Source organism: Chiloscyllium plagiosum, chromosome 27, assembly GCF_004010195.1.
Source record: "Chiloscyllium plagiosum isolate BGI_BamShark_2017 chromosome 27, ASM401019v2, whole genome shotgun sequence".
In the NCBI taxonomy this organism is placed as follows: Eukaryota; Metazoa; Chordata; class Chondrichthyes; order Orectolobiformes; family Hemiscylliidae; genus Chiloscyllium; species Chiloscyllium plagiosum.
Window position 1 is genome coordinate 2,250,351 of NC_057736.1, and position 22,445 is coordinate 2,272,795.

General features: G+C 42.7%; 1 protein-coding gene across 12 annotated transcripts in view; it reads left to right on the forward strand.

Moving 5' to 3' along the window:
• The window catches only part of LOC122563474 (proto-oncogene tyrosine-protein kinase Yrk-like), a 300,778-nt gene extending 280,387 nt beyond the window's left edge, over window positions 1–20,391 (forward strand). For all 12 annotated transcript variants that reach the window (XM_043717232.1, XM_043717234.1, XM_043717233.1 and 9 more), the window contains 4 exons: window positions 7,480–7,556; window positions 11,938–12,091; window positions 16,038–16,169; window positions 18,503–20,391. In XM_043717232.1, the coding sequence (XP_043573167.1) occupies window positions 7,480–7,556; window positions 11,938–12,091; window positions 16,038–16,169; window positions 18,503–18,711 (572 nt within the window). In that variant the 3' untranslated portion in view covers window positions 18,712–20,391. The remainder of the gene's footprint in view (window positions 1–7,479; window positions 7,557–11,937; window positions 12,092–16,037; window positions 16,170–18,502) is intronic.
• Window positions 20,392–22,445: the final 2,054 nt, after the last annotated feature.

A 22,445-nucleotide genomic window follows, 5' to 3' on the forward strand; every position in this document is an offset into this window, starting at 1 on the left:
CCTATCAGAAAGATGTTGTGAAACTTGAAAGGGTTCAGAAAAGATTTACAAGGATGTTGCCAGGGTTGGAGGATCTGAGCTACAGGGAGAGACTGAACAGGCTGGGGCTGTTTTACCTGGAGCGTCGGAGGCTGAGGAGTGACCTTATAGAGGTTTACAAAATTATGAGGGGCATAGATAGGATAAGTAGACAAAGTCTTTTCCCAGGGGTCGGGGAGTCCAGAACTAGAGGGCATAGGTTTAGGGTGAGAGTGGAAAGATATAAAAGAGACCTAAGGGTCAACTGTTTCATGCAGAGGGTGGTACGTGTATGGGATGAGCTGCCAGAGGATGTGGTGGTGGCTGGTACAATTGCAACATTTAAGAGGCATTTGGATGGGTATATGAATAGGAAGTGTTTGGAGGGATATGGACCATGTGCTGGCAGGTGGGACTAGATTGGGTTTGGATATCTGGTCGGCATGGATGGGTTGGACTGAAGGGTCTGTTTCCATGCTGTACATCTCTATGACTCTAATCTAAAAATTCCAGATTTATTAAATTAACAATAACTAGTCAGCTACATTGGAGGGATTTAAAATCATGTCTCTGCTATCTAAATTACCACTCCTGCAATTCTGAGACTTTAGAAAGAGAAACATCCCTTATTTTAGTCAATTGTAGAACTCTGAACCATATGCTGCCGGATAGTATCAAAAATGATTCCTGAGGAAACCAAATAGTTTTCTCCAGAATTGATGCCAGATAAAGATCATAGATACACCCTAATTTTGAAAACCGTGTTAGGCAAAAGGAAACTTAAGCAATTTTTCCAGAAAATAAATATAGCTGGAAATAGACCATGAGTCGTCAAGTTAAGTGAGGTTTTTCAATTTTTCAAATGATTCATTTCTGCTCTAATAGAAATGTTGCAGTGCTAATAGAGATGTTTAGTTTACTATGCATAAATATTGTACACGGAAGCAAAATGCAGAGCTGTCTCTGCATTTATCTTCAGAACTAGTTTATTTTGACTGGCACAGGATAAAAAATGCTTTAAATAAATAGATTCATGGATCATTCTATCTTTTGGTGTCTGGATAGAATGGGAGACATTTATGATAATTGGGTAAAATAAAACAGAAGGTGATGCAAATGTTTTCTTGCATGGTGAATGGTTATGAACTGGAAGGTACTGTATAGGGATTCACTAGTAACTTCCAATGGAGAATTAGATAAATACGTAAAGGGGAAGTGTTTACAGGGCAGTGTGGGAAGCAGCACTGGAATGGAACTGATTGGACAGCCCTTTCAAAGAGCTAGTAATGACACAATTGGCAGAATGGCCTCCTGAATGGTTGTATAATTGGATCATTCATCCACATCAAGTCAGCCATTCGTTATTCATACTGCCTACATTCCTTCCTATTGATCCGAGTGAATGGAGGAACAGAGCAGGATGGAGAATGAGCAGTGGGACTGATTGTGCCCAAATGATGCAATTGGCAGGAGATACCTCAACACTGATACCTGAGTATAGAGCTGAGGGAGTGCTGAGGTGCCATTTTGTGGTGAGGATATTAAACTGAGGCCCCATCATCATTATCTCCCATCCCCCAAGCACACGCCTCCCCAACCCCACCAGCCCCCAACATGTAAACATCCCTGAACCCATGATGCTAGTTCAAAGAAGAGCAAGAGGGTGATCCCCTGGCCAGTCTTTATCACTCAGTCATCATTTTCAGATGGTGTGGTCATCTTTCGCAGTTTGTGGGAGCTTGCTGTACACACGTTGGCCGTGGAGCTTTCTGAGATACAACAGACTGGATGTTACAGACTGGTACTGTGTACAGCCTGCCCCGTTACTGACTGACAATAAAGAGGCCCACCCCACATCCCAGCCTGTACTGTGCAGGAGAATGACAGGTGACCTTGTGGAGACATACAAGATTCATAAGGAATTTGACAAGGTAGATACAAAGATGTTATTCCCACTTGTGGGAGAGTCCCATTGATGACAGAGGGAGAAAGGATTGTTTTCTCAGACGGGAGTAAGTCTGTGGGATTCTTTTTCACAGAGAGCTGTCAAGGCTAGGTCAATAAGTATACTCAAGTCTGAGATAGACTGATTTGTTATCAGTAAGGAGATCAAGGGTTATGGGGAAAAGATAGGACAGTGGAGTCGAAGATGATCAGATCAGCCGTGATCTCATTGAATGTCAGAGCAGAATCGATGGGCTGAATGGTCCTAACTACTCCTAACTCTTATGGTGGATAAGATGGTGCAGGTATTAACAAGGGCAGAGAAACCAGAGGAGGTCCTGCCCTCGCAAGCTGCTGGCCAATCTTACTCCCTGGCAGTGCTAACAACTCCAGCAATACCTGATGGTAGGCATTCCAATACCACAGGCAGACTCCAGGTAAGGCAGCCATGGCTAATGGATAGGCCAAGAGGTATTGGGCAGGGTGGTTTTGACCAGCCTCAGGACAAGAGAGTGGAGTGAGAGTGCAGTTGGATGGGTTTAGGGGAGTTAGCAGATAGGAAGAGAGCGGGAACGTGGTACTATCCCTGGATGAGGGTTGGGTGCCACTAATGTGTGATAGGCACTGCCAAAGGTAGTAACCCCAGACCCCCATCCCCAGCTTCCCAATTCGGAAACATTTTCGCAAAAAAATATGCAGCCCATTCCCACTTGGCTGCCATAGCAACCGTATGATTGGTTTGTTGGTCTTGGGACATGATTCTTATTTGGGGTTGTATACTGCAGGGTGCATGACAGCTCCTCAGTTCAAATCCCAGGCAAATCTGTGATTGTTATGGGATGGATGCAGTTAATGGGTCTGGTTTTGATCGTGCAGATGTAATGGGCTGAGGTATCTTTTCTGTGCTCTCGATCTCTGTGACTCTATAATGTAGGGGTCAACCGAACTTGCAGAGAGCGTAATTAGCCTTTGACTATTTATTGACCTGATGGTGAGCAGGCTGGCAATTTCAGTGCTTTCCACATGTTCCACATTCAGGGGTCCACTGGGAGGGGGTGAGCTGGGCACACACTCCGATTTCACAAACTCCTCCACCAAGCTCACCCTCTGCCCCAGTCTCAGCATCAAAAACCTGGCGAAGGACCCAGAAAGTCCAAGTTCACATTTCCAAAGTGCCTCATTGGACGTAAGGCACTTTAAACCATCCTATGGTTGTGAAAGGTCTTTTTCAATGCAAATCTTCATTTCTTTTCGACATTGAGAAACTTGACCCAGAGCAGGTACAACAGTAACATCAGTAAGCCGCTTACTCTGGAGGACCTCCATGTTGGACACTGGGCACCTTGTATTGATTGTCGTGTGGTCAGCCAGCTGGACCTCATAGACTCTGAGTTCCCTGATTGCCCTGTGGGGGGATCAGAGGGGGTATCAGAGATACTGGCACTTTGAGAACTGACTCTGAATGAGACAGGACTAGAGTCAAGGCCTGTTCATGTGTAAATAAAGGGCGACTTTTTGATGGGATCCCAGCCTCTGTGAAGGTATTTGAGCAACAATATCTGTGGCCATACACACCCCATGTCCACAGACACTGGCATCTGACATGTCCCAGCCCCTAATAATCCTCACAAGGACATCTACTGACTTGAATATAAGAGCAGGGATGTACTTCTGAGGCTCTATAAGGCTATGGTCAGACTACATCTGGAATATTCTGTGCAGTTTTGGGCCTCATATCTCAGGGAAGATGTACTCGCCCTGGAGTGTGTTCAGAGGAGGTTCATGAGAATGATCCCAGGGATGAAAAGCTTGAGGAACATTTGAGGACTGTGGGTTTATACTTGATGGAATTTAGAAGGATGAAGGAGGACCTAACTGAAATTTAAAGAACATTGAATGGCCTGGACAGAGTGGAGGTTGGGAAGATGTTTCCATTGGTAGGAGAGACTAGGACTCGAGGGCATAGCCTTACAGTAAAGGGAAAATCTTTTAAAATGGAGACAAGTAGCAACTTCTTCAGCCAGAGAGTGGTGAATTCATGGAATTCATTGCAACAAAAGGCTGTGGAGGCCAGATCATCAAGTATATTTAAGACTGAAATAGATAGGTTCTTGATATTCAAAGGGATCAAAGGTTATGGGGAGAAAGAGGGAGAATGGGGTTGAGAAACTTATCGGCCATGATTGAATGGTGGAACAGACTTGATGGGCTGAATGGCCTAATTTCTGCTCCTATGTCTTTATGGTCTTAAGGAGTTTGGTCAGCCTCGTAAAAACATAGAACAGGAGTAGGCCATTCAGCCCCTTGAGCTGTTCTATCATTCAATGAGATCATGGCGTATCTGTGGCCTAGCTCCATATCCCTGCCTTTGGTCCAAATCCCTTAAAACCATTGCTTAACAAAAATTGATCTATCTAAGATTTAAAATTAACAACTGATCCAGCATCCACAGATACTTATAAAAGAGAGTTCCTAACTTTTACCACCCTTTTATGTTGTGATGATGCTAGAGCTTTAAGATGTATATATTTTGTCCTTTTTTTTGAGGAGAGGTTTTGAATCATAGGTGCCAATAAAATAAATACCTTGTGAGGCAATGGTATTTTTTTAAAATTTGGAACAATAGAAACTGCATGAATGGGTGGAGTCAGGCTCCCACAGGGTTAACGTTCTGAAGTTGGTGGGGAAAGCTGCCATACACCTCTCTCTCTCTCTCTCTTTCTCTCTCTCTACCAAAGTTTTCTCTTGGTGTTTTTTCTCCTGGACTGGAGAAACATCACTGAATTTGCCTTTGCCAAAATTGTGTTTATGGGACGTTACTATATTAAAACAGTTGCTGTTTAGTAGTCAAATAATCAATAATTTAATGAAGCTTTCTAACAGTTAAAGTTATACTAATTCTTTTTTTTTTGTTTGTATTTAATTGGGTGTAAGAATAAAGTGTGTTTTGTTTAAAGCTCAGTAGTGTACCCAATCGAATTATTTCTGGAACACTGCACCTTATACTTGCCTTTAAACAAGGTAAAAGTTAGGGTCCAGGCTATCTCCTCCATGTCTTTGCAGGGGGTTTGAACAATAACACTGTGTACAAGTGCATTCTAACATCAGCCTGAATAGTCTAGCCCTGACTATGCCCCCTAATCCTAGAATCCCCAACCAGTGGGAATAGTTTATCTTTATCTACACTGTTTTTTTCTGTTAGCATCTTGAAGCTTCACAGTGAAAAACTCACTAAAGGACTCGATGTAACTTGAACTTAGTGAAAAAAAAGTAATATCCAGCCCCTGATGTTTCCCACCCTCAAAAGGGTAAAGGAGTTATTTGCAACCTGATACATCTGCACACGTCATAATCAATTACATGGAAACTATTGAAAACTCTTCAACTGTAATTATCTCTTTCTTGATCATATATAGCACATTAAATCTATTGAAATTGCAATGTGCTGTATTCTATTTAATGTGCTGGATTTTATTGTGTTTTTCTTGTAATTTCACAATCAGAATTGATTCATAAACTCCAGTTGTAAAATTGGGCTGGTACATCAATCATAAGCATATACAAAACTAATAATTAGAATAAGCATGTAAACAGGATAAACATACATACGAGATGTGTGCATATATAATACATATTCTGTACATGTTGCAGGTAAAGATAAATACCTATTTCAGCATGACAAACATAACTCGTATAATAATAAGCCATTAATAATGAATTGTTTGAATTCATTCTGTTGTAGAAAAGGTGATACTATATAATGTTGGAATTCACTTCATATCAAGACTAGAGTATCTGATGGAACTGGCCTTATTAATTTTTAAAATTGTCTTTGGAATGTCATACAAGAACCTTGTAATGAGGCGTGTTCTCAAACTGTTTCTTTTAATAAATAAATAAATGGAAAAGTGAATAAAGGATAAAACCAGACCAAGGAGCATGAAGTCAAACACACTTGATTTTCCAGAATCACAGAATTATTACAGTGCACAAGAAGGCCCTTTGGCCCATCATATCAGCACTGGTTCTATAACCTAGTGTCAATCTCCTGCTTTTCTATCCCATTTCTATCTAAATAACCACAAAATGCCACTCTTGAATGCCTCCATTGGACCTGCCTCTACCACATTTCCAGGAGGCATCAGCTATCTGGCTTGCTGTGTTCTTCCAGCCTCCTGTCTGTCTACTTTGGATTCCAGCATCTGCAGTTTTTTTTTGTCTCTACTACTTTCCAGGCCATGCATTCCATACCTTAACTACTCATTGTGTGAAAAAGTTTGCAGGTCACTTTAAACCTATTCCTACTTTCCTTCCGCACCTCCCCCCCCCCCCACCCCGCCCCCTCCTTTTACAAGTAGGAACAGTTTCTCCCAATCTACTCTAACCAACACATGAAAACCTCGATTAAATCACCTCTCCAACTTCTTCAATCCAGTCTCATCGATGAAGTTTCTCATCCCTGGACCCATTCTTGTAAATTGGAGTGCACTCTCTCCAACACATTCACATCTCTCCTTTAATGTGCCACCCACAACTGTACACAACACTCCAGGTGAGGCCTACAAGCGTCTTGTCCAAGTTCAATGTCACCTTCTTGCTCCTGTACCCTATGTTCCTATTAATAAAGGTGAGAACACTGTGTGCTTTATATTAACTCCACCTGTCCTTCCACCTTTAATGATCTGTGCAGATGTACCCTGTGTCCCTCTGTTCCTGTACCCCTCTATGGAACACTGTGATTCCTGCTTCCCCTTCTCCCTCAGCTGGAGGATTAGGTGTGGAGCCCAATACCTACCCTCCCAATGATGAATGATGCTGAGGGCAGTGATAATTGTTTCAAGGCAAGACATTTGCCCCAGTCTCAGGAGGAAATTCTACCTGAGAGATTAGTGGTCAATCAGAAATCAGCCTTGCCAGTGGGGGTTTAGCAACTGCTAGGACTACCCAGAAGCCCAGGATCTCGATAAGGGTTTGGGGGAGGGAGTTGTTGATTATGGGGTAGGGGCTGGGATCAATAGACAAGGAAGAGGTTTAAAAAGAGGGCATGACCTTTGTCTGGGGTGGGGGGAGGTGGAAGAGGTTCGTTCAATCAGCCGAGGAATGTCCACTTGCCCAACCAGCCTATCAGTGAAAGCTGATCTGAGGCTCACCCTCCTGCAGGTTAAATACACACGGAGACAGGTTCAAATCAGCAAGTCATCACTAATCGGCCATTTCAAGCCCTGGTAGATATGGGGCTGCTGAATTGCCTCCCCCTCATCGGAATCCTGGAGAATTTCAGAGAGACCGGGGACCAAATGGTAGGGGTCAGGTATCAAACCCCTACCAGCTGCCAGTGGGGAAATGCAAAATCCAGCTTTCAGAATGATCAGACAGGGAGCAAACATCCAAGGAATTTGTACAGTCATACAAGAGGGAGCATATAAAATAAATGAAACTATAGTTTATAAATTCTGTACAGTATTTATCGGTTTAATTTCCAAGTTATTGATGTTTTATCTTGTCTCTGTCTCTCAGGAAGCTTGCTTGATTTTCTAAAGGATGGTGATGGAAGGATATTAAAACTCCCACAGCTGGTTGATATGGCAGCACAGGTACTGTGAAGGGATCTCCTATTCTTCACTGATCAATATTTTATCCATTTGATTATTTGTCTTAAGTTGTTAGATCTTGGGTGAGTTTGTTCTTTTGGCACAAAAAATAAGGTTTCTTATCTCAGCTATGTTTATTTATCAGTAATACTAACAGACATGGCTAAACAAATTCAGAGCAAGATTTCATGTATAACGTTCCTGGAGTATTCATGAAACAACTCAACAATAGCGTGTGTAATGGGTACACACTTGCATTGAGAATTAAATGGACACAGAAGGGAATATTTCCAAAATGGTTTGAACCTTCAGAACTGTTTAGCATGAAGGATTCTCCTTCTCAATCTCTCAGGTTGTACCACTGCCAATTGTCTCTCTGTAATGAGAAAACAGCTCTATGGTCCTCTGAGACTGTGGCACTTTGCCTTCTTTCATCGAAAAGTCAGCGTGTTCTGTGTGCAGTCCTAGCCAATATTCATCTCTCAAGCACCTAACTACACATTTCCTGGCCACGGTGCTGGGTTTGTGGGATATTGCTGTGCATGAATTGGCTGCTACTTTGCAAGACCATAAATGATCTCATTGACTGGAAATGAATGTTCTGAGGTCATGAAGGGTGAGGAAAGATGTTGTGAAACTTGAAAGGGTTCAGAAAAGATTTACAAGGATGTTGCCAGGGTTGGAGAATTTGAGCTGTAGGGAGAGGCTGAACAGGCTGGGGCTGTTTTCCCTGGAGTGTCGGAGGCTGAGGGGTGACCTTATAGAGGTTTACAAAATTATGAGGGGCATGGATAGGATAAATAGGCAAAGTCTTTTCCCTGAGGTCAGGGAGTCCAGAACTAGAGGGCATAGGTTTAGGGTGAGAGGGGAAAAATATAAAAGAGACCTAAGGGCCAACTTTTTCACGCAGAGGGTGGTACGTGTATGGAATGAGCTGCCAGAGGATGTGGTGGTGGCTGGTACAAAACAGGTTGGACCGAAGGGTCTGTTTCCATGCTGTACATCTCTATGACTCTATGTGTTTCAGGAAGAGCTGAGAAATGTCGTTGTCTGTAGCTTCAGGAACTTTATTGCTTATTTATTGTATAATTAGCTAAGACTGGACCTTATTCAGGAGTCTAGGTACAATTTTATTTTGATGATAGTCCTGACCACATCCAAATGGTGAACCTGCTGAGTGAAGGTCTCCGAACTCTCAACGCTGATGGACAACCAACTCCCCGCATTCTCCGGCACTCTCTAAACACCAAACCACCAGATTTGTTTATTGCAATCTGAACTTGTTCTGTTTTTCCTGAAGACTTGTCCAGTTCCTTTTAGAAAGCGTTAAGCAACTCAAACATTATCTGCTTTTGCTGGAAATCTGTTGTACATATTGAACTCTTGCCTGGTGGGGAAAGTTTCATTTAATTAGTGGACTCACTTGAGGCTCGTTAATTTCATCCTCTCGTCTACTTCCATCAACATCAATGTGTACCTCTCAGCCTTTGAAAAAGCTGGGTCATTCTCTCCTCCAGTCGTTTCTCCAATGGCATCTTGGCCTGTCTGATCTGTAAAACTGACAGCCAGTTGTAATTAGTTCTGTAGGGTAATGAAGCCGAACCTGGAATTATGGGAGAAAGGGGTTCACTTAGGCTGCTGCTTGTCTGTAATGGAGTGACAATTTGCTTCAATTCTTGCCCAGTTGTAACTAGTTTACACGGAAGAACAGCAAGGGTGTCACAGTCACTCCCTATTATGAAGTGATCCTGCTATATTCAATGTAGGATAATGCAATCAAAACTGATTAGTGCTTGCTGTCTACACTGTGTAACCTTTCACAACATCACACATAATGATAAAAGGCCATTGGATAGTTGATATCGCAAAGTAAACCCAGTCACATGAACGTCACTACATCCGGAACATATTGCAGGAAAATTATTAGGGCCTTTCTGAGATGGCTTTTTTTTCTAAGTGCTATTAATTGCTTTATTGCTGCATCATAAAACCCCTTACTGGGAACTAAACTTATCAGTGAGGTCTTTCAATTAATATTTATAAATGAAGTGGAATGAGAACCAATTGTTCCGTTCTTGTCGATGAATTTGGATCCTGGAATCTATAAACCTTTAAATCCAATGTCAGCTGTATTCAAGATATTATAGAAGATGAGAAGATGTTGTAGCGTTTACAGATAATTACAGTTCTGTGGGATGTTCTGCTTAGGTCTGATGCTGTTCACTTGAGGACAAGTGATTGGAACTTTGATTGGAAAAAAGATTGCTGGGTATTGTTTACCTGGATTTTTTTGAATGAACTGGATGGTTATCAGCAAATCCAAAAAAAATTACATGATATTACCACCAAAAGAACAGGATAGATTGGGAGCCTTTTAATATTTATTCAGGGGATATGGACATTGTTGGCAGGGCCAGTTTTTATTGTCCGTCCCTAACTGCCCCGCAGAAGGTGATGGTGATCTGCCTTCTTAAACTGCTACAGTCCACCTGCTGTGGGTTGATCCACAATGCCATTGGAGAGGGAATTCCAGGAATTTGACCCAGTGACAGTAAAGGAACAGCAATATATTTCCAAATCAGATTGGTGAGTGGCTTGATGGGGAACTTGAGGATTGTTAAGTTCCCATATATTTTTCTGCCCATTGTCCTTCTAGATAGTAGTGGTCATGGGTTTGGAAGGTGCTGTCTGAACAAATTTCTACCATGCATCTTGTTGATGGTACACACTGCTGCTTCCTGAGCGTTGGTGGTGAAGGGAGTGAATGTCTGTGGATGTGATGCCAATCAAGTGGCTGCTTTGTCCTGGATGGTGTCAAGCTTCTTGAGTGTTGTTGGAGCTGCACCCATCCAGGCAAGTGGGGAGTATTCCACCACACTCCTGACTCATGCCTTGTAGATGGAAATCAAGAGGTGAACTACTTGCTCCAAATTCTTAATCTCTGACCTGCTGTTGTAGTCACAGAATTTACATAGATGGTCCTGTTCAGTTTCTGGCCAATGGTAACTTCAAAATGAAGGGTTCAGTGATGGTCAAGCCCTTAAATGGCAATGGTTAGATTCTCCCTTATGGAGATGGTCATTGTCTGGCATCTGTAAATATTACTCGCCATTTGTCAGCCCAAGCCTAGATATTGTCCAGGTCTTCCTACAGCTTCATTATCTGAGGAGTCATGAATAGTGTGGTACTGTGGCTCAGTGGTTGGCACTGCTGCCTCACAGCACCAGGAACCTGAGTTTGATACCAGCCTTGGCCAACTGTCTGTGTGGAGTTTGCATGTTCTCCCTTTGTCTGCGTGAATTTCCTCTGGGTGCTCTGGTTTCCTCCCACAATCCAAAGAGAAAGTGAGGCTGCAGATGCTGGAGATCAGAGCTGAAAATGTGTTGCTGGAAAAGTGCAGCAGGTCAGGCAGCATCCAAGGAACAGGAGAATCGACGTTTCGGGCTTAAGCCCTTCTTCATTCCTGAAGAAGGGCTTATGCCCGAAACGTCGATTCTCCTGTTCCTTGGATGCTGCCTGACCTGCTGCGCTTTTCCAGCAACACATTTTCAGCTCCCACAATCCAAAGACAAGAAGGGCAGGTGAATTGACCATGCTAAATTGCCCAAAAGGTTCAGTGGGATGTGCTGGTTAGATGCATTAGTTAGGGGTAAACATAGGGGAATGGGCGTGGGTGGGATATTCTTCAAAGAGTCAGTGTGGACTAGCTGGGCTGAAGGGCCTGTTTCCACACTGTAGGGATTCTATGAGTCTAAACATTGTGCCATCATTGGCAGCCATCTCCACCTCTGATCTAGATTAGTGCACTGGAGAGCCAATCTCAATCTTTGTGCTCAGACCTGTGAACACATGACCTTCTGCCCCCAGGGTGAACGTTTTTTCCACCAAGCCACAACTGAGTCTGAAACAAAAATGTGCAATCGAAGCCAATTGATGTTGAGGTTCTTGTGTAAAAGTAACTTGAGTAAGACTGAAGCAGAGATTTTACCTTTTAATCGACTGAAATCAAACCCCCTCCCCAATCCCCAACCCCACCGAGCTGAAGGATACTGAGATCAAACCCCCTCCCCAATCCCCCACTGGGCTGAAGGATACTGGGATCAAACCCCCTCCCCAATCCTCCACTGAGCTGAAGGATACTGCCTGTACTTGCTGTGTTGCAGGACCTTGCTCACGTTTCACTTTAACAACCGCATGGAACCTTTGGAGATTCAGTTCCAGCAGCACTATTCATTCGGTTACAAAATTATTACAATAGTAACTGACCTTTCAATCTACCTCCAGTGATCATTTTGATTTATTCATTCCCTTAAGGCATCAATGGTGCTGCACTAAATGCTATCTCTTTAATGAATTGCTGTGGTTCTTCTCTCATTTCATACAGATTGCAGCAGGAATGGCCTATATCGAGAGAATGAATTACATTCACCGAGATTTAAGGGCTGCTAATATACTTGTAGGAGAAAACCTTGTGTGCAAGATTGCAGATTTTGGGCTGGCAAGACTTATTGAAGATAACGAATACACGGCCCGGCAAGGTATACTGTTCTCCTGCAACTCCAAATGTAGATTGATTGGAATTTTTTAACATTTAATTTATATTTACACCAATTGCATATAAATTTATTTTTAATATTAAAATTTTAAACTGGCTATTTGTCTGTAGTGACTCATATCTAACTCCTTTGAGCATTAAGTTGAATATCCATTTTCTGTTCCTGCAGATGTAACATCTGTCAGGACCTGTCCATTTCTGGGAGTGTACGGAATGTTTCCCAAATACACATCTGGCAATAAATCCCGGTTTCCAGGTCTATATCCCAATGGTTCCTCACAATGCACACTACCCTGGAGAACCAGTTCGGACCAGTCACGAGAAAGGGGCCCATGTCTGGTTTAGGCAGCACTGTGGCAATCCCTGCACAGTACTGGAGAGTAAAATAATGCAAGCAAAATGCCCAAGAATCAATCATTTCTGATCCTGATTTCTGCACAGAAAATCATATCAAGCAATGGGGCAGCACGGTGGCTCAGTGGTTAGCACTGCTGCCTTACAGCGCCAGAGACCTGGGTTCAATTCCAGCTTCGGGCGACTGACTGTGTGGAGTTTGCACATTCTCCCTGTGTCTGCGTGGGTTTCCTCCGGGTGCTCCGGTTTCCTCCCACAGTCCAAAGATGTGCAGGTCGGGTGAATTGGCCAAGCCAAACAGCCCGTAGAGTTAGGTGCTTTAGTCAGAGGGAAATGGGTCTGGGTGGGTTACTCTTCAGAGGGTCGGTGTGGACTAGTTGGGCCAAAAGGACCTGTTCCCACATTGTAGGGAATCTAATCTAATCTAAAAGAAATGGTTAGAAGATGTGAAATAAACGATGCTACTTAATTAATTGAGAAATATTGCCTCAAAGCCATCAAAACATATTACTGCTGTCGCTGTCTCCTCTCTTTAATATCATCTGTTAGCTGAGGATCCCCATTAAGTGGATTAGATTCATTTGAATGTAGACAAAGAATACATTTGAATTCACAAAACACGGTGAAATATCTATCAAAGTTGATCTGGTTTTGCCTTTTTCGTAATGTAAAAATACTGCTTCAATCTTCAAAAGTTTGTTGTGAATCTCTCTTCCTGCCCCATTGTGGCGCTTACTAGTGAATTATTAACTTAATTACTTCTTTAATGTCCATTCAGCCAAGATGATGACCTTTAGTGATTCATTTATTTGCCACACAGCATCTGCTCTGTTTAATGGAACTTAACAGGAGCAATGTTAAATAGGATAAGGGTCACTCAGCCCATCCATCCCTGCTGTGCCATTCGAGATGATCATCTTGTCAATACCATTTCCCTGCACTTGCTCCATATCCCTGTTGTCATTAGTCTCTAGAGATCTATTAATCTCTGTCTTGAACCTGCTCAGATTGACCTTCCACATTCCTCTGTTGGAGAAAATTCCAAGGATTCACAAACCACAGAGTGAAAGAACCAGCCTTAAATGGTTTGTCCTGGTTTCAGGCTCAGCAGCCCTAGGGAAACATGCTTTCCACATCCACTCAGTCAAATGTTGTTAGAGTAGCTCTAAACAGATCCTAACTTGTTTGGCAGTGGTCCACCCTTGTAAGGGTTAACTTCTAAGAATTTAAGAATTTAACAAGAACAATGGATGGGATTTAATGACCTTCCTCTATGGAGACAGTGAGGCAGCCAATCAGGTGTGAGTGTGGTGGGTGAGGAGCCTTTGACCCCTCTGCCCCATTGAGGTCAATGGTGGGAAGATCCATGGAGGCCCTACTTGCTTCAGATTGGCCAGCAACTCCTGGTCAGCAGGATTCCTGCCTTCAAATTCTTGATCCTGGGGAATATCTACTGCTGCCAGGTTTACCAAAAAGGGGGCAACATGAGAGATTTCCATTGGCTCTACAGCCAGAGGTGGGACTCCCCTGGCATTGCCTCCATTAAATACTTCCCAATGTGTAGAACGAGCATGTTTCAAGCAGGGAGCAGGTGTTTTAGGAACCAATCACATCAATGTTGGTAGGTAGGAAGCCTTTCTCATTGGTTTGTAGATTAGTGACCAATTATCAACAGGTTACTAGTTGTAGGCTGAAACTCCATTCTTACCCAACTCCCCCACCTGCAGCTCATCTATAACCAGACATCCCCCACCATTTGAACCACTACCTATGTAAACAATACTTGCAATGAGTTTGGGTTACAATGAATCATTGAGTCATAGAGATATACAGCACGGAAACAGACCCTTTGGTCCAACTCATCCTTACTAACCAGATATTCTAAATGAATCTAGTCCCATTTGCCAGCATTTGGCCCATATCCCTTTAAATGCTACCTATCATATCCCCATCCAGATGCCTTTTAAGAAGTGTCATAATCCTCCAAACAATCCCTGCTTTTTTTTTAAAGAAAACAGTCCTCTTCCTATTCCAATCCACAATCAAAAATACAGAATAATAAAAAGAAATGACCTGTATATCTTTCAAACCACCTCCTCCCTCTGTGGCACAAAACCCTACCGTTGTCCATAACATACTTGAGTGTTAGCCCAATATAGTCTCCAGAGCACCTGATATTCACTGGATGGAGCTTATTGAGGCCAAATGATTAAAGTTCCCCATTCCTAGTGAGATCAATCCATTTTTACAGTAATTGGGAAACCTCTACAGTTGGTTCTGATATAACATGATAGTTCTGGTCTCATGCAATCTTGTATTATATGAAAATCACACAATAGCCACCCCATTTAAACTAATGGGGCCAGAATCGTGTTATAGCCAATACAGGTAAGGAAAGTTTGCGTTCAACAAATAGCGGTCTAAATTCTTCAACCGCGTTAAAGTCAATAGCAGAATTGACTGTACACTGAACTTCACCACGGTTAATCTCTCTACACAGGGTTTCACTTTTCCTCAACAACCACTGATATTATCACCTCCGTATACACTGATTGAGGCACCATCTTTCATAATTCAGGGTGTACTCAGATTTGAGAGAGGCAGACCGATCATAGAATCCATATAGTGTGGAAATAGGCCATTTGGCCCAATAAGTCCACACCAACTCTCTGTAGGACACCCCACCCAGACCTGTACCCATACTTCCCATGGCTAACACACCTAACCTAGGCATCCCTGAACACTATGGGCAATTTAGCATGCATTGCCAATCCACCTAACCTGCGCATCTTTGGACTGTGGCAGGAAACCGGAGCGCCAGGAGGAAACCCACACAGATACAGGGAGAATGTGCAAACTCCACACAGACAATCACCTGAGGGTGGAATTGAACCTCGGCCCTTGGCGCTGTGAGGCAGCAGTGCTAGCCACTGAGCCATTGTGCCATATGCTTCTGAGCCACTTACACAAAACTTCATGCATTTGACATATCAAAAAAAATGTTTTGCTGCAGAAATTTCACAACATTTGAACTGAATTGAATGGTTTGATCCTTTTCCTTGCACTTATTTTGTGGACAAACTGATTACGTGCAACCGAGTGACATGGAATAGTTATAATCCAAAGATGTGCAAGTTAGGTGAGTTGGCCATGCTAAATTGCCCATAGTGTTCAGGGATGTTTAGGTTAGGCGCATTTGTCAGGGGGTAGATGTAGGGTTTAGGGAATGGGTCTGGGTGGGTTACTCTTCGGAGGGTCGGTGTGGACCTGTTGGGCCGAATGGTCTGTTTCCACACTGTAGGTAATCTAATCTAATCTAATCTATTATAGTTTCTAGTGAGAATTGAAATGGCTCCTGTTCCAATGAAAGAAACTGACTTTTAAATCCCTGTGTGGCACAGCAGAATTAAAGAGCCCAATCCCATGATTTCCTTCGATTTTCCTCTGCATGATCTCTCTCTCTCATTCACCAAAGTCCATTCTTTCTGTCACAGGCAGCTCTAGTCAGTTTGAGTTCTGAAACAATAAAAAGAGCAGAGCAAGAAGCAATAATACAATCTTTCTGCTCAATACAGGGGCCAAGTTTCCAATAAAGTGGACAGCACCTGAAGCTGCTCTTTTTGGAAAGTTTACAATCAAGTCAGACGTGTGGTCATTTGGGATTCTATTGACAGAGCTGGTTACCAAAGGAAGAGTTCCATATCCAGGTAAGAATGTAGGTGTAGAACTGTAAACACAAGAGCTTCACTTTGTAACCATCTTGTGCTGGCTAGGTCTAAATGTTGCACTCTATGATGTTACCATTTGAATGTTTTTCGCATCAAATTCTTCTGCCTGTTTTTTTAAATTAAGGATTAGCCTTTGTATAGTGACATTTCACAAGCTTCTTCCAAACTATAACGTTCAAACTCCATGAAGGAAGAATGGGGCACCTGGACTAAAGACTGGAGCACAGCCCCTTCTACTTATTGAGGACCTAAAGAGACAGGTTAAATAATTAATACAAAGCCAGAAAACACTCAGCAGGTCTGTGAAGAGAAACAGTGTTAGTGTTTCATGTGGTGATGTGTCTTCATTAGGTAAGTGACACGTTAGATATGAGAGGAACCTCGATTATCCGGCATTCGATGAACAGAATTTTGGATTATCCGAACAAGGTCTCAAGGTCCTGATACTTGGCTAACTATGTTACCTGGCATTCGATTATCCAGCATTCGATTAACTGAAAGAAACACTCCCTGCCTGTATCCTTCGGATAATCGAGGTTCCTCTGTATGTGTACAAATTACTGATGGGCCCCAATGCACATTGGCAGAGTGATCAAAAAGGTGTTCTTCATGATCATGGGCTCTACAAATAGAGGCACCGAACACAAAAGCAAGAAAGCTCTGATCAAACTTTGTGAAACACTTTCACCCTTCAACTGGGAACATTTGTTCTCGGCATGGGATTTTCAGCGAGATGTGAAGGATTTCGAGAGATTGCAAGAAAAATTCTTGAGATTGGCTCTCCAGAATTTAAGGATCACAGTTCTGTGGATCAACTGGAGAAGCTGGTGTTTGAAAGGAAGAGTTTTCACACCAGTCTCTGCCAGGAGCTGCACAACTGAGATGCTTTGAAATAACCATTCTTTCTCTCACCATGTGAAAATGGCACAATTCAGATCAGGAACTCACTATTTAAGAGTTGGTAAACCAACCCTATGTTCCCTTTATTCCATGGTGCTTATCGCATTTATACATCCATTGTTCGAGACTGAGGTCCACAATAACGAACTAAGAATTAAAAATGAAATAAATCCTTTCAAGTCATTAATTACAAATAGATACCTGACCCTATTTCAAAACTTTTCTTTGGGAGTGTGCACAGCGCACACACTGTGTTAAGAGAAACCTTTAACCATTGGTTTCTCGATTGAACAGTGAGGAAGAAGAGTAATGTGTGTTGATTCTGATTCTTAATCATGGAATAAAGAAAAACAGGCATTTATGTAGTGCCTTTCACAGAATGGCCCAAAGCACTTCACAACCAATGAAGCACTTATGAAGTGTAGTCGCTATTTAATGTAGAAATTTCAGCAAGCCTCACTCGTGCAATGTGATAGTGACCAGTGACTTGTTTTTGTGAAGTTAATCGAGGAATAAACATTGCCTGGGTCCTGAGAGATGGCACCCAGTTTTGTTTGAAATACTGTATTGGGGTCTTTTGAATCAATGTGAGAGGGTAAACAGAGCCCTGTTTAAAGTCTCAAGCAAAAGCACAGCACTTACAGCATTGCAGAGCTCCCTGTGTATTAAACTGGAATACCAGCTGGATTTTTGTGCTCAAATCCTGGGAGTTGGGCTTGAATCCAGAACCTTCTGAGCAAAGCAAAAATGTTACCCACCGATAGAGAGGAACATAAGAACACAGGAACAGGAGTAGGCCATTCAGCCCCTCAGACCTGTTCCACTATTCATCATGATCTATGGCTTAACTCTTATCTGTGACCCATCTCCCATAATATGTTTATTTAACAAAAAAATTATCAACCTCAGATTTAAAATTTGCTATTTGTGGAAGAGAGTCCCAAACATTTCCCACCCTTTGTGTGTAGAAGTGCTTCCTGGCATGTCTCATGAATGGTCTGGCCTTAATTCTCAGACCCTGGTTCTAGAAAGACCAACCAGTGGAAACAGTTTATCTTTATCCACTCTGTCTTTTCTGTTAACATCTTGAAGATTTCGATCAGATCATGCTTTAACCTTCGAAATTCCAGAGGAAGGAGGCCAATTGTATCCTCTGTCCCCATAATTTAAATCCTGAAGCCCAGGTATCATTCATGCAAGCCAACATTGTACTCCATCCAAGGCCAATCTATCCTTCCCAAGGTGTGGTGCCAGGATCTGCTCACAGTTCAGGGTATTGGATAACTTGAGCATAACGTCTGTATCTATGTACTCTCGTCCTCTGGATATAAAAGCCAGAATTCCATCAGATTTCTTTGTGAGTGAGCCACCAGAGAGCAGATGTAACCTTATCATCTCCTTGTGTCTGTTAGGAATGAACAATCGCGAAGTTTTGGAGCAGGTGGAGCGAGGATATCGAATGCCATGTCCGAACGCCTGTCCGGGTTCTCTTCATGACCTGATGATCCAATGTTGGAAGAAAGACCCAGAAGAAAGGCCGACCTTTGAATACTTACAGTCCTTCCTTGAGGATTACTTCACAGCAACAGAACCCCAGTACCAGCCTGGGGAAAACCTGTAGAAACTCTCTGGCAACTGGAACACTCCTTAGCCAATGACAAACCATTTTTCTGATCAACTGTGTTCCAAGGCTGCTGAGCCTGGAGACTGTGCTGTAATGTAATCGCAGCCTAAACACTGGAGGAACACATCAAATATGAGAGCTACCATCACACATGTCCAATTAACAGAACACCCAAATAGTTTTGGGGTTAACGGCCTCCGCTTTCTTTGCCGCAATTAATTTTTCTTTCATTGTTAAAGGCAGAACTCAGCAAAACGGTTCCAGGGTGGGGGTGGGTGTGTTCAGTGAGTTATGGCAGAGATGTACTGATGTTGTTCAGCAGTGTTGGGCTCCAGAGACTGGGTATTCCATGGACTTGACAGGGTCTGTCAGCAGAATCCAGAGCACAGCCATTGCCTGTGGTTTCCAGCCAGTGATTTGGTGTGTTGCTGTCAAACACACTGTGTAGGAAGACGACTGATCTGCTATGCTTATTTAACAATGTTGCATTGGACCATGCTAATTCTTTTCCTTCTTAATTAATATTTCACTGTGCAATTATATTTGATTTACCATATTTCCAGAAATATTTTACTCTGAGATTTGTACAATTTTGTAGGCCCAACACCTGAGGAAATGCTTTTTGAAAAGATAAGTTTTATACACTGGTGTAAGGCCAGCAAAGATGGCCTAGTTTAGTCACTGAATAGCATGTACTTATACTGTAAATACAGTCTGTTTAGTACCAGTGTTAAAGTAAGGATTACCAAGAAGGAGCCCAATGTACATGACATGGTATAGGAGAGTGTGACGCTATGAAGTTTAAGTCTCTGGGTATTTGTGAACAGGGCAACAGTTTTATAGGATGAATATCTGAAAAGATAATGATGTACTGGCTGCCTGAAATATTGTCATTTAGAGGAATTGCTCCCAGGTGGGAAGCTGCGTCACATCAATCCCAAGGATGATAGTGGTCTGTCCGTATTGGTGACCTCAGCCATCGAGCATCCTGACTGAAAGATGCTGCTTGAGGGTTTCTGCTGCCCCTGTGCTTGCAGTTTCTGGTTAGGTGGACGCTGTCAATTAGCACCTGAACAAAATCTTCAAACACATCGAGACAACACTGGTACTCTGCGACACCCATTGCCTTCAGAGAAAGGCTTGCATTGTAAGAAAATATAAGGTCAAACCATCAGCAGTGCTGGCCATTTTCAATCTACCCTGCGATGACAGAACTGTGACTGTCCAGAGGATTGAAACGTGTTTCCCGATTTCTTCAGCGATGAAAATCAGCTTGTTTGGAATAACCAAGAAGCTTCAGGTTCAAAATCTAATCCAATCAAATTTCAGCAAGTGTTTGGAGCGAAAAGGAACTGGATTTAATTTTTTTTTTAAAGTTCGACTGTGCTTTATTTAAATGTTTTTTCACCTTCCTAACATGATCTGGATCGGCTATCTGATTGTTATTTTCTCATTGTTTCTGGCGCAAATTACATCAGGTTACGTTTTCGCTTGCTCTAAACTCTGCATTATTTCTTAACGTGTCATAGAATAGAGACACTTTTAGTGGACTTTCTTTCCAAAAAAAAGCTTTGTACAGCTTTTGTTGCGCATCATGTAAATTTGTTACTTTGGCGTGTTCACAAGTGACTCAATTGCAACAAAATACAATTGAATTAAAATTACTTTTACAGTCAATCTCAGTATCCAGACTCTGATAAAATGTGGACTTTTTAAAATCTTCCTTTTCCTGTCCTGACAGTTTTGACTCTTGATAGAATACACTCATAAAAGCCCCTCCACTCCTCTTGTAGCATTTTTCCTGTCCTTGTCCAGGTCTTTGTGCAGGAGGGGAGTAACTGTCAGACTGTCTCCACAGCCAGTCTATAGCCATTAGTAAATGGCCTATCCAATTTTCAGTTTTGGATCTCATTATCATTCTGTCCGTGACTTGCTGAGTCTGTTTAAGAAGAAAGCTGCTGATCAGAGAAGCCCAACACTCTAGGAGCTCTATCCCTCCCAATTGTATGTTAAGTGTTGAAAAGTGTAGCACTGGAAAAGCACAGTAGATCAGGTAGCATCCGAGGAGCAGGAGAGTCGACGTTTCAGGCATAAGCCCCTTCATCAGGAATGTGGGGGTTGGGTGGGGATAGGGAAAGGGGCTGAGAGATAAATAAGAGGGGATGGGGCTGGAGAGAGGTAGCTGGGAAGGTGATAGGTGAATGCAGGTGGGGGTAATGGTGAATAGGTCGGAATGGAGGGTGGTGTCGTTAGGTGGGAAGGAAGACGGACAGATAGGACAGTTTAAGAGGGTGGTGCTGAGTTAGGGGGTTGGACCTGGGATGAGGTGGGGGGAGGGGAGATGAGGAAACTGGTGAAATTGACATTGATGCCGTGTGGTTGGAGGGTCCCAAGGCGGAAGATGAGACATTCTTCCTCCAGGTGTTGGAAGATTTGGCAGTGGAGGAGGCCCAGGTCTTACATATCCTTGGCAAAGTGGGAAGATAATTATATGTTAAGGGAAGTGGGAGGTAATTCAGTGACAGGTCTGCATTAGACAGCCCAGAAAGCAATAATGTTATCTTTATGACTTCACAAGAAATCATTTCAAAATGTTTAGCTTAGCCTCTGAGCAGCCTCTAAAGGCCAGGCTAGCCAGTGAAGGTGACAATGCACAAAGTGTGTACAGCAAATGCTTTGTGCATTCGAGCGGGAACATTGATTCTATAGGAGACTAATTTACATGGAACGATGAGGCAGCTGATTGCTTTCAGCCGGTGCTATGAAAATGCAGAATCCTGAATGTTGATAGAATTGACGACCCTGTGTCCATAAGATGGCAAAGCTGAAGGGTGGGACGTGAGTGACAGTGGAATGCTCACTGAAGAGGTCAATACCTAAACCCCAGGAAAGGCTGTTGAAACTTCACATTGATTAGGCACATGTCAATGTCAAGGTTTCTGGAAATGTTATCCTTCTGTGACTGGTCACTTGTATCCCACATTCATGCTTCTGTTCAATTAACTGCTGACTAATTAGAAGTTTCTGCTTATGATGAACAGACTTTTCATGTCAACTGCAGAGATCCCATTTTATCGTCATTTTATGCTTGATAGGCTCACTCTACCTATTTTCTTGTATAAAAATGTTTTGGAGTTTGTGAGGAGTGTTTCAAGAGAATATACTGATTCAATAACATATCCTCAACAAAAGTACATAGCTTGAAATATTGTTAACAATCCTCTGAACAAATAACTTTAAGTTTAGAAATAATTATTGAACATGGGTAGTTATTGTGTCATAACGATCATTATTGATAGAAATATAGACAATTTGAGTAAGTGTAGGGCATCCAGCCTTTAGTGTCTGCTCTGCCATTCAGCGTGATCATGGCAAATCATTCAACTCAATCCCCTGCTCCTGCTTCCTGCCCCACATCCTTTGATCCCTTTAGCCCTAAAAACTATATCTAATTCCTTCTTGAAAGCATTCAATGTTTAGACCTCATCCACTTTCTGTGGCAGAGATTTCTACAGGGTCCCCACCCTCTGGGTGAAGACATTTCTCCTTATCTCAGTCCTAAATGGCCCACCTTGTATCCTTAGACTGTGACCCCTAGTTTTGTACACCCCATGGTTGGAACTGGGGTAAGGTGGGGGAGGGGAAATGAGGAAACTGGTGAAGTCCACATTGATGCCCTGGGGTTGAAGTGTTCCGAGGCGGATGATGAGGCATTCTTCCTCCAGGCGTCT